Raw genomic sequence first — 18,496 nt, forward strand, 5'->3', positions numbered from 1 at the left:
AAGAAGTAGGGGCTCCACAATCATGGCAATATATTAAAAACTAGATTCACCAGCAATATGCCCAATTAAAGCTAGACTGCTTCCAAGATTTTCCATATGCTGTTATCAAAATTGAATGGATCCTTGGAATAACAACTTTGAATCTCAGTATATTATACTTTGTGCAATGGTGTAACTTTACACAAATTGCACCTTAACCACATTCCAAATGCCTAGAGCTTGAACTGAAATACAAAACATTGATTTGAAAAGAGAACTACAATTGGTATTAATTGGCATTTAAATTTAATGATGTAAATCAAAACTACATTTAAATATTTATTTTGAGTAATAGATTAAAGCAAAGTGGTGCATATATTATGAACAAAGAATACTAACATTTTTAGCTGAAAAATTTCACTGTTATTTTAAGAGGTGTCAGGTTGTTCAATATAAGTGGGTAAACATCTCCATTATGTTTTCTATCTCAGCTTGTAACTACTCCTACCAGGAGACCTGCTGTCATGGTACCATACCTCTCTGTTCTGTGCCAACCTTACTCATCGACTGTAGCTTATCTACAATCATCCTGTGATGCCCATCATTCAGAACTTAAAACAGAGCATGTTCATTTTCACTGACACACTGGAAATATACTGGAGACAATGCTGTGTCAAACAAACACCAACTTTTCAGTAAATCTATTAAATGCTGCATTACTGCACCACTATAAACATCAGCTGGAGAGATTGTGACACACTTGATAGTGTCCTTTGCATTTGATCCAGAAAGTCCCACTCTAACACTTGAAGGTCAAGGACGGTGTGCCCATAATGTTGCCAAACATGTTGAGCATCAACTTGTAAATCCTTTCAACCTACATCAATGTCAGCCAGAACAAATGAGAAAGATCTCATGTGACAGAAATTAATTGATGCTTCAACCATCAATATGCACAGGTCCAGAGTGCAACGTAAAACCTATCTGGTTACAGCAACTTGGAGTCCATGTGGGTCAGATGGCTTATTTGGCTGGATTGATTGATGTGGATCAGTTTGGTACCAGCAGGACAGGGTTCAATCCCTGTTCTGGTTGGGCTGGTTTCTGGACCTTCCCCCTTGCCCTACTTGTGATAGATATCATGAGTGTTGTGGGTTGGACCTGCCTTCAGGCCGAAAACTCAAAATGTTTGGTCTCATCTGGATGCTGTGTAGACCTCCACTACATTAATTATCTAGTTACATTATTGAATCATTCTCTCTGAATGTGTGCACATATATACACTGAACCGAAGAATATGCTATACAGCGTGACAAGGAGACATGACTGAGATTGAGAAGATAGCACAAAGTGGAAAGGAAGTGCTAAGTACATGATTAAAACCAAAAAGCAACCGCAAACATAGCTATATTCAGCATTACTAATTAAACCTGAAGGAATTTACTTGAAACAAAAACTATGGGATAACTTGGACATATTTTGTGTAATTTCTGTACAACGTAAGAATGCCAGATTGCTTCATATATCCTGGATAGCCAAATGTGCAAGAATTGCCTCAATTTACTTGAACCTGAGTTTTGGGTTTATGGAGAATGACACAGCAGAGACAATGAGTTACTGACAACTTCTAGGAGCATGTTTCCAGGCGGTCATCACCCCACAATCACAGAGTTTAGGAAGATAGTAAGTCTCAGAAACCATCTGGTGAAATAGCAAGAGTTAGACAGCAATCCTCTGAGAGTCACAAAATGGATTTTAGCACTGAATACCAGTAAGGGTGCAGACATCTCTGGGGGATGCACTCTACAGCATATCCAAGGTGCTAACAGACAAACGATCACAGAGAAAAACATAGTGAACCATTGTCATACTGGAGATATTGGGATTCAGTACTCATAGGGTCATTTCGCAGTACATGTAAATCCTACATAAATTGTTGCTGTAGGGGCCAAGGTAAACAACATCAGAGTGTACAGAAAGTTTTGAAAGAAAAAGGGGAATAGCCAGAAATTGTGATCCATGTGGGACAAATGACACTGGAAGGAAAAGGGTTGAAGTCCTGATGCTGTACCTTCAGAGATTTCAGAGGTTAAAAAGCAGGATTTCACAGGCAATTGTCTCTCGACTTTTCCCAGTGACACAGGCTACCGAATATAAGAATCATATGGTCACAAACAGATTAATGTGTAACTGCAAAAGGAAAGGTGCAAAAGGGTTTCAAGATTCCTAGGACATAGAGTTTAGTTCTAAAGCAGGATGGACCAGAACAAGGTGATTGGCCTTAATGGAGCTGAAATCCACTGTTGTTCTGGTACTGCAGAAGAGTGCTTAAACTCATTTCGCAGAGTTTGGCGCCACAATAGAATAGCAACAGTAATAACTTATATCATATGCAAACACACAAATTAGAAGGGGGGTGCAGGCCATTTGGGCCCTCCAACTTACTCTGGCATTCAATAAAATTAGGACTGATCTGACAATGGCTTAACTTCACATTCTCACCCACACTGATAATCATTGACTCTTCTTAGTCAAGAATCTATCTGCATCTGTCTTAAAAATATTATATTACCCCAATATTAGCAATTTCTGGGGAATAGATTTTTAAAAATTCATGACCATCCAAGAGAAAAAAAGTCTTATCTAACTATGCTCTCTAGGTTTTGCCTCTCCAATAATCTTAGCATCCATCTTAGCAAGTTCTCTCAGGAATCTTAAATGTTTCAATCAGATCACCTCTCATTTTTCTAAACTGAAAGGGATAGAGCCAGTCCAACCTTTCTTTGTAAGATTACTCCTTCATCCTAGGAATCTATCAACCTTCTCAGAACTGCCTTGAACGCATATACATTATTCCTTTAATAAAGAGACCAAAACTTGGACAGATGTAACCTCAACATTGCTCTGTGAAATCGGTGCAAAACATTCACAGGCAGTGACCCTAGTTGGGAATGGGTTTGTTTTTGAATCTGGTGAAAACAATGACTGCAGATGTTTTTGAATCTGCACAAAGTCAATTTGTACGCAAATTGTAAGGGACTTGAGGTTATCAAACTTTTGTTAGCCTAGAAGAAAAAATACTAGAGGCTGAAAATCTGAAGTAATGACACAAAATGTTGGAAAGACTCAGGAGGTTAGGCAGCATCTGCAGAGAGAGAAATAATTATGTTACCTATCATCGGAACTGGTGAAAGGAACAGGTTTTGAGAATGCGATGCGTGGAAGGTGAGGAGAACAAAGGGAATATATGTCATATGGTGGAGGATATTACAAAAGGTTTCGAATGAAACAGCAGTTAATTTGCATTTCTTTCAATTTATAGCACTGCATTCTATTGTGATGTTTTCCTCTACATTAGGAAAGTCAAATGTAACCTGGATGACTACTTTAGAGGACACGTCCATTTGGATCACAAGTGTGATACATATCTTTCAATCACCTGTCATTTTATACTTTCTATTTATCTGTGTTTGATTAAACGCCAGTCGTTTCTCTGCAGGCATAACTATTTCTTTTTAAGTAGCTGGCACTAGCACAGGTACGTGTCAACATTTACTGGAAGTTCCGGGGAGTGTGGGAGATTCCTGGAATGTGTATCAATATGCATGTGGATTCCTGAAATTAAATCAAAACATACAGAAGGATCCTGGGAATGTATGATATAAGTAGGAGCTCCCGGGAGTCTTATGTTCAGGCAATCCCTCAGGATTGAGGATGATCTGCATGTTCTTCGGTTCCATGGGTACCGAGATAGCTGATGAACCTAATTTATGCTCTGCAGCCCATGTCATATGCAGGACAGGTGTTGCTCAAAGGATCAGGCAGATTGGCTGTTTGGATTTTTTTGCAATCTTTTTGACACCTCACTGAACTTGCAAATTTGCAATGATGTTTCTCGATGTGCTCGTTGCTTTTCTGAATCAATCATCTCCTTTCCGGTCATAGGCCCCAGATTCCCATGGCTCAGTGGAGTGTTGATCTCTTGAAGGATGCTTTGAGGGCATCCCGGAGGAGTGCCTGCTGTCTTCCTGGGAATCTCCTGCTGCCCTCAAGTTTTGAGTAGAACAACTGTTTCAGGAGTCACATGTTAAGCCCCACTCACAGCAGTTGGTTTTAAAGTAATTAGTACCTAGTTGCTGGACATGTTGGCTTGGGAGAGGATATTGATGTTGGACCACCTTCCTAGCCACGGAGTTTGGAAAATCTTGTGAAGGTGTCACTGGTGCTACTTCTCCAGGGTTTTGAGGTGCCTGCTATAAGTTGATCAAGTCTGTGCTGTATATAGCAGTGGGGGAATCAATGCTGTCTAAGGAACCCTTAGTTCAGGTTTCATATTCTGGTCTTCAAATATGCTGAACCCCTACCTGGAACATTGGAAGCGATTAAGTTTTTCCCAAAAGGGGGATGGGGTGGTTCAGAAGCATATCTCAATAAACCTGAGATTTACCCAACACTTAGAAGATCCCCATGTTAACAAATGCAGGAGTGCTGAAGGTTTAGCTCGTTTCTGGAAAGGGAACAACACATGCAGGAATTCATGGCAATGCGTCAACACTATCAGCTGGTTCTCCCGCCGAGGACAGTATGAAACCTCCTGGATTGTTGCTGACACATGCGAAATATTTCTACAATGTTCCAGACAGTCTGACTGGGAAAAATATAATACCCAGTCATGCAAAATGAGTCGGTGGGAAGTGGGAGAGTAGGGAGAGCTGTGTTCTTGCAACACACGTGCTCCATTTCTAAACCTCAAGTTAGTCTCTTTGCGTCAGTTCCCGCATTCGCCGATGCATCGCCCCAAATAAAACAGGGAGATGGCAACAAGACAATTCGTCGCAACTGACCCAGACACGGAGCAAGCGCGAGAAAGCAATTCATTTGAAACAAACAGCGAGTAGGGCATGAACTGCAAGGACTCACATGATAGTGCTTTCACACTGACCTACCGCAAAGTAAATATTTGTACAATGCACAGTGTGAAACAACAACGATCCCAGCTCCCATTCCCATCCACCCCCTCCTCTCTCTCCTTCCCTGTTTATTTCTGTCAATAGGCATCTCGCTTACATCTGGGAGGCTGAGTCTGGGTCATGGGAGAGAAGCGTTTTGCACTTACTTTCGCCAGCGAGAAACAGAGAGGAGACCGTCAGCGTGAATGCCATCATCATCATCTTGCTGTTGTCTCCTTGCTACGCGGACACTGGGCTGGGAAAGCACGACGCGGTTCACGCAGGACCCTTCCCCGCCGGCACCTCCACTGATCTGCTCACACAGAGTGAATGTGAACCGCTGCCGAATCCTGGAACGCGCCGTGGGGGCGGGATAGGGGAGACGGGCGATTTGGAGGGCAAGGGGAGGGGCTGGAGAAGGGTCATTGGGGCAGGCAGGGGGAAAAGGAGGGTCTGGCAAAGCGAAGTGTATCCCCCTTCCCCATTGACTGGAAGCCCCTTAGTCACTTAGCACCAGTTCGTTGGCACATGGAAGCCCTGACTGACACCCTAACCCTCGGGGTTTAAAGCGCCTCAAGAGTCTCCATCACCACTCAAACAGCAGCACTCCAAATCCTCTCCCAACTCATCTAATCTGCTGCACAAATCCTCATCCATGACCCTTGTTCTGACGATTCTAATGCTCTTGTGGTTTGACTCCCACCTTCCACCCCTCACCAGAAAGTTGAGCTTATCCAACATTCTGCTATACTCTTGTTAGTTCCGTTGGTCCTTTATTCACCGACTTGTACTGGCTCCTCGTCCAACAGCATCACAATTGTACTACATGCATCCTTGTTTTCAAATCCGTCACTCCGTACAGTTCTGAAACTTCTGGTCAACTCTCAGAGCTCTATGCTCCTCCAATTCTGGCCTTGTACACATTTCCGGTTTTGATTGCTGAAACATTGGAGGCAATGTTTTCGCAGTTTTTAGTTCATTCACAGAATGATACCCTCACTGGCTAGGCCAGCATTTATTGCCCAGAGGGCAGTTGAAAGTCAATCACGTTGCTGTGGGTGTAGAGTCACATGTACATCAGATCAGGTGAGGATGACTGTTTTCTTCCAAAAAGGACATTACTGAACTCGATGGGTTTTTCTGACATTTGGCAACAATTTCATGATCACCATTGGGCTCTCATTTGCAGGTCTTTTTTTAATTGAATTCAAATTCCAACATCTGTCATAGTGGAATTTGAACTCAGGTCCTCAGAACATTACCTGGGTCTCTGGAATAATAGTATAGTGAGAATATATTACACCCGAGGTCATTGGCTCCCCCGGCTTCAGGGCCTGATCACTGGAATTCACTTCCTAAGTGTTTCCAACCCTCTTCCTTCAAGATGCTAATTAATGCTTATTTCTTGGATGAAGGATTATCTACCTGTAGTGATGTTTTGTTCTGCGGGTCAATGCCAAATTCTTACTAACATTGTCTTTGACAGTTCCTCTGGTTTGATGAGTTCTGAGATGCTTGATAAGATCAATGCATGATTTGCAGATTCTGTGGGACAGGAAGTGCGCGAAGCGGTAGGTGGATTGGGTTGTTGGGGGATTTGTGCCCTCTATCCAACACCTTGACTTCATCTCTGTGTATCCCGATGAATTCTCTTTGTATGTTTGGTGCCTTCAGGAATGAACCTTCTCCACTTTGGTCGTCACGAGACAGTGACATTTTTAAACATTTATTCATGGGTGTCACTGGCAAGGCCAGCATTTATTATCCATTTCTAATTGCATTGAGCATCAACCACATTGCTGTGGGTTTGGAGTCACCAGACCAGGTAAAGATGGCGGTTTCCTTCCCTAAAGTACTTGCATGATTTAATGGAGATATTACTGGGAATATAGTCTTAACGTATGCTTTGAGAACATTCAGAAGGAGTTGTGATTGTCTTGCTAGGAGTTTCTGCTACAATTGGGTTCCAAGTATAACAGTTGATATGTGGTGAATGAACATCATGTCCCACCTAACAGAGTTGGTTTTCAGCAATGAGCACTTTGATGGCCAAGTTGAATTGGAAAAGGACACTGCTGATGTACTTTTTTTTCTGTCAGTGGATTGGAAGGATCTTGCAAAGGCAAGATTGATGATCCAGTTCTTTGAATATCTTGCTATAGACTGTCAAAGTCTCTGAAGCATGTTGGAGTATGGGGAACAGTACAGCTTGATATACCGTGAACTTAGTCTCAGGTTTGAAATTCTACTCCTTAAGTATTCTTTTGCTCAGTTACACCTAAAAACACACTTGTAAAGCACCTCAGGGTGCTTTCCTGTCTGAGAGGTGCTATATAAACTTCTCAACTTCACTTTGCATTTTATTAATTAAATGGAAGGAAGTGACTGAATTGCTTTATACAGTTGATGAAGTTGAGTTTGATTATGGTCACTTCGACTTACACACTGGCCATTCTGCAGTCTATCTTCTCTTCATGCCCGTTATGTATGTAATTTAAATTTAGAACTTTTTAAATGCTTCAAAAGTTCTTGTTGAACATAAGTTATAGGTCTTACTACTGTATATCATTTCCACCTGGAAAAAGCCTGGTTAAAGAAGGCAGATGGCACACCATAAATGCATGCTGAGAGTCTCACACCTTATTGTCATTTGTTTCAGTGTTAACAGATAGTATAACAAAACAGATTTAGATGGAAACAGTTTAATCTGTTTAATCCTGATTAGTTGGAAACTACTTGATCTCACACCATGATGAATTTGTCTCAGCATTAGTTAATTGGAATTGTTATAAATGATGAGCACAGGAATAGAACATTGCCAGAATGATGTTTGTGCATTGAAATACTTTTACGTATCTGGATTCTGCACTTTATATGCCTCCTTAAGCAGGAGTGCCAGGTGTGACTGTAGTTACACTGGTCAAAAATCACAAGACACCAGGTTATAGTCCAAAAGGTTTATTTGAAAACACTAGCTTTTGGAGTGCTGCTCCTTCATTAGGTGTTAGCAAGGGAGGAAGATCTTAGACACAAAATTTATAAGGAAAAGATCAAAGCGTCATGCAACTCATGAGAATAAATTGAACACACATTAGGCCTAAAATGCATTGTCTGAACTGAGTTGTTCACCTTTATACTTATTAAACCCTAAGTTATCTCAGGGCAGTGACTTGAAAGAAATTCTGGAATTTGCACATTAATCAATTGAAACCTGTACCTTCATTCTAAGTGATTAAAGATTTAAGAGCCAACTTATATGTGTTCAATTCTTTCAGATATGTTATATGACCCTTTGGGCTTTTTCTTATAAATTTTGTGTCTAAGGTCTTACTCCTTCACTAACACCTGATGAAGGACCAGCACGCCAAAAGCTAGTGTTCTCAAATAAACCTGTTGGGCTATAACCTGGTGTTGTGTGATTTTTGACTTTGTCCAACCCAGTCCAAAACCAGCACCTCCACATCATGTATTTACACTGAGCTGTCCACAATGTCACCACACCACCTGGAGGGTAGAAGTTGAGAAAGAGAGTCCTTGTCGTAACCTCAACTGGTGTGGGAATTGAACCCACACTGTTGGCATCACAAATTATTTGTCCAACCAACTGAGATAATCTACTCTCCCAGTCACTCTGTACTTTATAAATAATCAAAAACTGTCATGTTTATCTGAGGGAATCTGCTATACTGTCATCACAACTGGCTAATCATCTGACACAAAAAATGGGCTAAGCAACAAACAGCACATTGCTCTCACATTACTATTAAACCATAAGGCTGTGAGAGGTAGGAACAGGAGTAGGCCATTTGTCCCGTGAACCTGCTTCACCATCTAATAGGATCATGGTGATCCAGCATTTTTTACATCCACTTCTCTGCCCTTTCCCTGTAACTGTTGACCCCCCCCCCCCCCCACCCTCCATAAAGATCAAGAATCTATCTAACTCAGCCTTAAATATACACAAGAACTCTGCTCTCTGTGCCAAAGAGTTCCAAAGACTCACAATTCTCATGTACCAACATGCTGCATGTGTGAACACTCAGGTACAATTTCATCTGGGTGCCAAGTGACACACCACCCTCTTTCTAAATACATCCCTTTTCTGTCTGCTCACAAACACTGGACTGGCACCAGTTCACAGAGACAGAAGAGGAGATCTAAGCAGTAGCTCTTTAACCGTAGTGAAAAGAGGGGCTTGGACTTGGGCTAAAGAGGGGCTTGGACTAAACGGTGAGAAAATTCGTAAAGCCAAAGTACAAAGGGATCTGGGAGTGCTAGTCGAGGATTCTCGAAAGGTCAACATGCAGGTTGAGTCCGTGATTAAGAAAGCAAATGCAATGTTGTCACTTCTCTCAAGAGGGTTGGAATATAAAAACACCGTTGTGCTACTGAGACTTTATAAAGCTCTGGTTAGGCCCCATTTGGAGTACTGTGTCCAGTTTTGGTCCCCACACCTCAGGAAGGACATACTGGCACTGGAACGTGTCCAGCGGAGATTCACACGGATGATCCCTGGAATGGTTGGTCTAACATATGAGGAACGGCTGAGGATCCTGGGTTTGTATTCATTGGAGTTTAGAAGATTAAGGGGAGACTTAATAAAGATGTACAAGATAATACATGGCTTGGAAAGGGTGGACACTAGGATATTGTTTCCATTAGGTGAGGAGACTAGGACCCTTGGACACAGCCTTAAAATTAGAGGGAGTCAATTCAGAACAGAAATGCGGAGACATTTCTTCAGCCAGAGAGTGGTGGGCATGTGGAATTCATTGCCGCAGAGTGCAGTGGAGGCCGGGACGCTAAATCTCTTCAAGGCAGAGATTGATAGATTCTTTTTGTCTCGAGGAATTAAGGGCTACGGGGAGATTGCGGGTAAGTGGAGTTGAAATGCCCATCAGCCATGATTGAATGGCTGAGTGGACTCGATGGGCCGAATGGCCTTACTACCACTCCTATGACTTATGGTCTTATGGACTTTCTGGATGTTGAGGTAGCAGGAATACAAAAGGTGAAACTTAAAGACATTTCCTTCAGCTTTGCAGTAGTGCATTGCATTACTTACGTTTTCCCCCTCCACCATCAATAAAGCAGAGTCAGGCAATCATCTGCAGCCGCATCACACAATATTTAACAATATTAGCTTGGATGGATTTCCATATGGATTGTATGCCAGATGGACAGTGGGCAGGGCATATGTGGCAATCAGCCAATGGAATTGGCAGTGCCAGATCTGATTAGAATCAGCTCACTGAGCAAACAAGGAAACACAGTGCTGCCAGTAGGCAACTTGCCAATTCAAATCATTAAAAGAACTGTCCATTAAAGGGTAGTTTTGTTTTGCTGCGATTTGCATCAGAGATCAGCACAATTGGACAGTGGGAGGTAAGGTAACTTCCAAAGGAACATGAAATTCTTGAGTGCAGCAGAGAAGATGCTGGCTGAATAAGAGATCAACTTGGAGAGAACCCTCTTCCAAAAGAATGGGCAAATATATTCCAAGTTAAAACTATTGACAGACAAAGAGTGAGGTAGCAAAACATGTTGTTACACCCACTGTGTTGTCTCTAGGGCTGTAATGCAGAACCAACAAAAAAGGCAAGGAGCCATAATGGCTGGTATACTTCAATTGGTCGTATCTCTCTCCTTTTTGTTGTGCGTTATTCTTCTACAGAAGAAAGTGAAGAGATTCATGAGAGTCTACTGAGATTGCAAGTGCTCACGTGTGAGGTTTCTAAATATAGTCTCAAAATTGCAAAGGTTAAATAACAAGATAAAATGAAAAATAGGAACATTTGAATGGGAAGTATCTGGGTTCAGTGTGAATTGCACTAAACATGGAACAGTACATCACAGGAACATGCTCTTCAACCCACCTGTGCTGACCTTGAAGCTATTCTGAATTGCCATCTGCTTGTGGTCTGTATCCCTCTATTCCTAGCCTGTTCATGTGTCTATCTAAGTACCTCTTAAACTTAGCTAATGTATATGCTTCTACTTTCTCCCCAGAAACACATTCCAGACACCTATCAAATTCTGTGTAAAATAAACTCCCTTAAATTTCTCCTCTATTACCTTAAACCACCCCCCCACCCCCACCCCCCCCCACCTAGTATTTGCATTTCCACACTGGAAATAAAGTCTCCAACTATTCACAGTATCCATGCCTCCCTTAATGTTATATACCTCTATGAGTCACTCCTTAGCCTCCGATGCTCTAGCGAAAACAATCCAACTTTGTCCAACCTCTCCTTATATGTAATACATTTCAATCCAGGCAAGATTCTGGTAAGTCTTTTTTGGATCCTGTCCAAAACCTCCATATACCTCTTATAGTGTATGGACCAAAACTGCACATAATTCTCCAAATGGGATCCAACCAAATCTTTTACAGTTGCAACATAACTTGCCAATTTTTATACCCAATGCCCTGACCAATGAAGGCAAGCATGCCATTTGTCTTCTTTACAACTTTATTCATTTGCATTGCCATTTCCAGGGAAATATGGACTTGGATTGAAAGATCCCTCTGGAAATCGGAAACAAAAACAGAAGTTGCTGAAAAAACTCAGCAGATCTGGCCACATCTGTGCAGAGAAATCAAAGTTAACATTTATCAGTCTGTTAATGGTCCTGCCAATAACTATATGCTTTTCTCATGCATTTGACTACAAAAATGCATGACTTCACACTTGTCCATATTATAATTCATCTGTCATTTCTCTGTCCAATTTTTCAACTGATCTACATCTTACTGTATCCTTTGATAGCCTTCCTCACTATCCACAACTCTAGCAATTTTTGTGTTGTCTGCAAACTTATTAATCAGACCATCTACATTTGAATTTAAGTCATTTAGATATATTACAATCAACAAAAATCCAGCATTGATCCTGTGGAATACCATTGGTCACAGATCTCCAGTCAGAGGGAAACCCCTCCACAACTACACTCTGTCTTCTATGACCAATCAAATATGATATCCAATTTGCCAACTTACCATGGATCCCATGCAATTTAATCTTCTAGACCAGCCTATCATGTGGGACCTTGTCAATGCTCTAGTAAAGACCATGTAGACAACATCCACTGTCCTACCCTCATCAATCATCTTTCACAAAAAACTCAATCAAGTTTGTGGGGCAAGACCAAGATCTTTGTATCCTCATTAGCCACTGGAGAGGTTGCAGAGGACTGGTGAGTAGCTAAAGTTGTTCCTGTATTCAAGAAAGGGAATAGGAATTATCCAGGAAACTATAGACAAGTGAGTCTCACATCAGTGGTTGGGAAGTAATTGAAGATAATTCTTAGGGGTAGGATTTGTGCTCATTTGGAAAAGCATGGCCTAATTAAGGACAGTCTGCATGGCTTTCTGCAGGGCAGATCATGTCTTACTAACTTGATCAAACTTTTTGAGGAGGTGATAAAGGTGTTCTATGAGGATAGAGCAGTAGATGTTGTCTACAGGGATTTTAGTAAGGCTTTTAACAAGGTCCCTCATGGTGGGCTCATCCATAAGATTGAGATGCATGGGATCCATGGAGATGTGACTGTGTGGATTCAGAATTGGAAGTAGAGGGTAGTGGTGGAAGGGTGTTTTTCAGGCTGGAAGTCCATGACTATTCCACAGGAATCCATACTGGGACCTCTGCTGTTTGTGATAATATACAAATGACTTGGTTGGAAATGTAGATGGGTGGGTTAGTAAATTTGCAGATGATGTGAAGATTGGTGGACTTGTGGATAGTGTAGAAGGTTGTCAAAGGATACAGCGGGATATAGATCAGTTGGAGACCTGTGTAGAGAAATGGCAGATAGAGTTTGATCTATGTAAGTGTGAGGTGCTGCACTTTGGGAGATCAAATGTTAAGGAAAAGGATACAGTTAATCGCAGGACAGTGATCAACAATGGAGTACAGAGGGATCTTGGGGTTCAAGTCCATAGCTCCCTGAAAGTGGCCATACAAGTAGGTAGAGTGGTAAAGAGGCATATGGCATGCTTGCCTTTATTTGTCAAGGAATTAAATACAATCAGGACGTCATGTTGCAGTTTTATAATAGTTTGGTTAGGCCACACTTAGAGTATTGTGTTCCGTTCTGGTCACCACATTACAAGAAGGATGTGGAGGCTTTGGATAGGGTACAAAAAAGAATACCAGGATGCTGCCTGTATTAGACAGTATGAATTATGAGGAGAAGGTAGAAAAACTCAGGCTGTTTTCACTGGAGTAGTGGAGGCTGAAGGGAGACCTGATAGAAATCTATAAAATTATGAGATGCCTAGATAGGGTTGATGGTCAGAATCTTTGGGAAGAAGAGTTGAAATGTCCAATACTAGGGACAAGCATTTAAGGTGAGAATGGACAAGTTCAAACGGATGTGAGGGGCAAGTTTTTTTACACAGAGTAGTAGGAGTGTGGAACACACTGGTGGTGGTGGAGTCAGATACACTTGGGGCATTTAAGGGAGTTTTAGATAAGCACATGATTATGTAAGGAATTGAGAGATATGGACAGGCAGAAGGGATTAGTTTAATTTGGGGTCATGTTTGGCACAACATTGTAGGCCGGGTGGGCCGGGGGCCTGTGCCTGTGTTGTATAGTTCTTTGTTCTAAGACCTCCCCTTCATAAACCAATGTTGACTATCCCTAATAAGTCTACTCTTTTCCAGATGCATTTAATCCTGTCCTGAAAAATCTTCTTCAATAATTTCCTTAGTACTGATAGGAGAGACGCTAGCTTAGTGGCATTATTTCTACACTCTTAATCCAGAGACCCAAGTAACATCCTGGGACCCAGGTTTGAATCCTGCCATGGTAGATGGTGAATTTGAATTCAGTATAAGTCTGAAATAAAGAGTGTAATGATGACCATGAAGTTATTGTCAATTGTCAGAAAAACTCATCTATCTCAATTATGTTGTTTAGGGAAGAAAACTGCCACCCTTACCTGGTCCGGCTTACATGTGACTCCAGACCCACAGCAATGTGGCTGACTCTTAACTGCCCTGTGGGCAATTAGGGATGGGCAATAAATGCTGACCTAGCCAGTGATGGCCTCATCCCGTGAATCATTTTTTTAAAAATGTGTAATCCTCACCAACCTATAATTTCCTGGATTATTCCTGTTGCCCTTCTTAAGTAAAGGAACAAGCTGGGCTATTCTCCAGTCTTCTGGAAACTTGTTTGTGGCTAAAAAGGAAAACAAGATCTCTGCCAATCTCCTCTTCTGCCTTATTCAGTATCGTAGGATAGATACCAGCAGGTCTTTGGGACGTATCTACCTTAATGTTTTTCAAGTCACCCAAAACTTCCTCCTTCCTAATATCGACATGCCCCAGAATATCATCATACCCTTCCCTAATCTTACCATCATCCATGTCCTTCACTTTCGCAGATATCAATTGTCATAATCGATAGCAAAGTACTCATTAAGGGCCTCAACTACTTCCTCAGGCTCCACACATAAATTCCCTTTATTGTCCTTGAGTGCACCTACCCTTTCCCTAGTTACCCTCTTGTTATTAATATGTGTATGAAATGCCTTGGGATTCTCCTTATCCTATTGATGAGTCATGAGTGGAATTGCAATTTGTATAATTGACAGCAGATGAAGAGTGTGTTATTCAGTTATACAAGTCATTGGTATCACTACATTGCGTACACAGTGAGCAGTTTTGGTTTCTTTATTTAAGGGAGGACAACAACACATTGGAGTCAGTTCAGAGGAAGTTTACTAGGTTGAAATCTGGTATGTGTAGGTTGTCTTATGAGGATACGTCAGAGTGGCTTTGTATCCATTGGAGTTTCGAAGAGTGAAGGGTGACTTAATTAAACTGCATAAGACCCTGAATGGTCCTGACAAGGTAGAAGTGGAAAAAGTGTTTCTCTTCTGGGTGAATCCAATACTAAGTGGTCACTGTTTTAAAATCAGGATTTGCCCTTTCTAGGCAGAGATGAGGAGTTCTTTTTTTTTCACAGGGTTGTGTGACTTTGGAATTCTCTGCTAAGAAGTTGTGTCATTTTTAGGTAGAGGTGGATAGGTTCTTATATTATGAAACAAAGAACTGCCGATGCTTTCATTATGTATTGTCTCAAATTTGAAACAAAAGCAGAACCTGCTGAAGAAACTCAGCAGGTCCGGCAGCATCTATGGAGAGAAACCAAAGTTAATGTTTCAAGTCCAGCGACCTTCCTTCAGAACTGGAATCCCATTCAGTTCCGAAGAAGGGTCACTGGACTCGAAACATACACAGATGCTGCCAGACCTTTTGTGGATAGATACTTATAAAGCAAAATCAAGGGTGCTGGATTGAAATGTGAAATTCGAAAGACGAATAGATCAGCTGTGATCTTATTGAATAGCAGCGCAGGCTTGAAGGGTGATTTGTCTATTTCATATGTTCATGCCCGTTGTAGAAAGAGTGAAGTTGAGTGTTTGCTTGGAGTGAGACTGAGAGATGGTTCACTGTCCCCTTGTGATTAGTGGTGAAGTAAACACTGAATATTAAGGAATTAGAAGAATGACTGTGGCCAAATGTAATGACAGAGATTGGGAAACAAGAACTTTATCTTTGCTGACTTGGAGGGATCTTTAAATTGTGTGCAGCATTGTATCCACTCTTTTGAAACTGTTCATGATGTATCCTGGCCATCATTACCAGCATATTGGGTTTTCTTTTTCCATATGTGGGATAAGCATATTACTCATGGTCCTGACTGCAGACAATAACTCGTCCAGCAGGTGACAGGAGGACTGCTTTACTTTTCCTCTTGACTGAAGCCATGACCTGAAAAGAGAATTTGTAAAAATTACTCATTGTCATGACTCGCTGGGGTAGTGAACTGGAAATCATTTCCCACTGTTCCGGACTTGTCGCAAAACTTACAGCTTTGAAAAGAAGTGTGTGACATTCCCAAACTGCTTAATTTTCAGACCGAGGTTAATAAAAGCATGGATCAAATTTCTGTACTAAGCAAGTGTCATGATTGTAGGTAATTAGATTCTAGCTACAGACACACAATTATAAACTGATTAAATTTTAACACTACTAAAGAAGCTGTAAACCCCTCATAAATGCCCCTCACAAAAATACACACATAGATATAAAAATGGGGGGAAAAGAAACATGGGTGGAGGGGAAACTAGGAAAACAGTTCCACAGATTTGTTTAAAAAAGTTTGTCAGGTTGGTTCTTGCCGTTGTGAAGTATTCTCATCAACTTCCTGTTTCCGATTGCTGCCACAGAGTGCAAGAGGCACAGGGTGGCTGGTTCACTCATGAAAGGGCTCTGACGTATCCAATTCAAAGTCACAACTTGTGGCATCTGGAGGATAGATACAATCAGTTCTTCTATAACACCATGGTATTGTTCTTGTACAACCGCGCATTTTAGAAAAATTTCACTTTAGAAACAGCACTCAAAGTGTTGGTGCTGTAATCGCATTACAGCCAACGTAGGTTTTAAAAGTTCATGTTGTAGAAACAGCATCTCCAATTCGTCAATTGCATTATATCGAATTTGCATTGACAAAACGTGCATTATAACTGAATGACTTGTAAGCTGTTTTTTTTTCAGGTTTAAAATGGCTTCTTGCTGCTTTTACTTCTGGTCTAAATAACTTTTCTCTGTCTTATTCACAGCCATAGTCGACACCAATCAGACTCACTTGTAAACAACTCCTGAGCTTTAGTTCATCTGCATATTGCTGGAACCCGCAACTACATAGAGTTCAAAGATATCAAATTCCTTGCTTTCAAAACACAGCCATCCTTGGGTTTCTCATTTCAGTCCATAGGATTAAAAAATATAAAAGTATTAAGATAAGGTATTTAAATTATGGGTTACACAGCTGAACTTTAAAAACAGCAGTGTTCTACAATAAATATTTTAAAAAGTATTTAAGGAAGCATTGAAGGGAAGTTGGAAGTTTGTTAATCTTGTGGAAATAAGTTGCCATGCATCTTAGGTCATAGATTGTCATTTTGCATTACTCAAAACTTCCACGACCCACTGCATTGTGGCATAGGCCATGTCTGACAGGCAGCCATGCCGTGATTGTATTAATTGGCCTCCATGTTATTTTTTTCTTTTCCTGAAAGTCAGTCATTCAAATATATTAGGATGCATGAAAAATAATCACAGTTCATTAGGAAAGTCTTTCACCAAGATTCTGAGAGGTCGATTGTCACCTTCACTGCCTGAGCAATAATTTACCATATTTCAATACCCATCTAGTGTGGAATCCATCGAGTCATTGTCCTGTTGTGTTATTCATCTGTCCTGATGATGAAACTGATGATTACTTCCTGATACCACCTAAATATGTTATTAGGCTAACTGTAAAGGAGAAGCAATAATCAAGCACTCAACTTGTCTGAAAATATATTTGACCCATCAGTCATGAATTCACTTAATGAAAACACCATGTCACTAAGATTTATATGATGCGAAACTGCATTCTTTTTCTTACCATTCAAATAGGATTTATTAAAAAAACTCAGATATGTTCTTATTAAATTCTGTGTTTTTAATCTGTTATTCATCAACATACTGCCACTCAAAGTAATGTTAGCTCAGTGTTAGTTATTTGTGTGTTTGGGTTAAACCAGGATTTGAAAGCATACTTGAAGCTGATGGCATTGTACCAAAGGAGTATTGCATTGTTTGTTACACAATCAAAACGTAATGCCCGCCTTTGCCAATGAACTTTAAACCTGGATTGTAAAAGAATAGGTTTTCATTGTGGAAGGTTGCAAGCAATTTTTGATTTGAAATGATAACTAATAGTACGTGGCCTAGAAAAGCAATTTGTGAATGAGTTGTCCACCAGGACTACATGACCCTAAGCTTGCTCCATGTCATACTGTAAGTGTAAATAAAAGATTAGTATTACTCTGAGTGTTTTTTTTCAAACCCGTGAAATTTTTCCCTTCTTTGTAAAAATGAGAAAAAGAACAAGTAATTGGAATTTCCAAAGCTGTAATTTTGTATTGAGGTGACAAATAAAAATATTTGGATTCTGTCACCCTTCAGTTTTCCTTGGATGGTTGGGAAGGGAATCTGAGGTGGTAAATTGCTCTGCATTGAGTTAAGATAAAGTTTCTTTTTGCCTTTGTTTCCAGATTTTATATTATCTGCCCACCTTGATCTAAAAGTTGGTTGGCACCAATTAAGTGGTAATAAGTCATACAGAGTTTTTGGCTTTATTAATTGGAGCATAGGGTACAGGAGCAAAGAAGTGATGTTGAACTTATCAAAGACATTTGTTCGACGTCAGCTGGAATATTGTGTCCAGCTGTGGGAGCTGAACAGATTATAGGAAACTCTGGGTCATTTCTGCAGACAGAACATAAATGTCTTACAAAGTGGTTGCGCAGCTTGTACTTCTTCTCCCCAGTTTGGACGAGACCACGTTGTGAACAGCGAGTACAGTAGACTAGATTTAATGAAGAGCAGATAAATTGCTGCTTCACCTGGTGGGTGTGTCTGGGGCCTTAGATTGTGAGGAGGGGTAAAGTAAATGGGCAAGGATTACAACTTCTGCGATTGGTTGGGAAGGTGTCAG

At 40.8% G+C, this 18,496-nt stretch overlaps 1 protein-coding gene across 1 annotated transcript in view; it reads right to left on the bottom strand.

Annotated features, from left to right (window-relative positions):
* Window positions 1-5,259, bottom strand: part of LOC140488024 (neuronal acetylcholine receptor subunit beta-4-like) — a 52,538-nt gene extending 47,279 nt beyond the window's left edge. The window contains exon 1 of the mRNA XM_072587605.1: window positions 5,096-5,259. Coding sequence (XP_072443706.1) covers window positions 5,096-5,150 — 55 coding nt within the window. The 5' untranslated portion in view covers window positions 5,151-5,259. The remainder of the gene's footprint in view (window positions 1-5,095) is intronic.
* Window positions 5,260-18,496: the final 13,237 nt, after the last annotated feature.

Source organism: Chiloscyllium punctatum, chromosome 2, assembly GCF_047496795.1.
Source record: "Chiloscyllium punctatum isolate Juve2018m chromosome 2, sChiPun1.3, whole genome shotgun sequence".
Taxonomy (NCBI): Eukaryota; Metazoa; Chordata; class Chondrichthyes; order Orectolobiformes; family Hemiscylliidae; genus Chiloscyllium; species Chiloscyllium punctatum.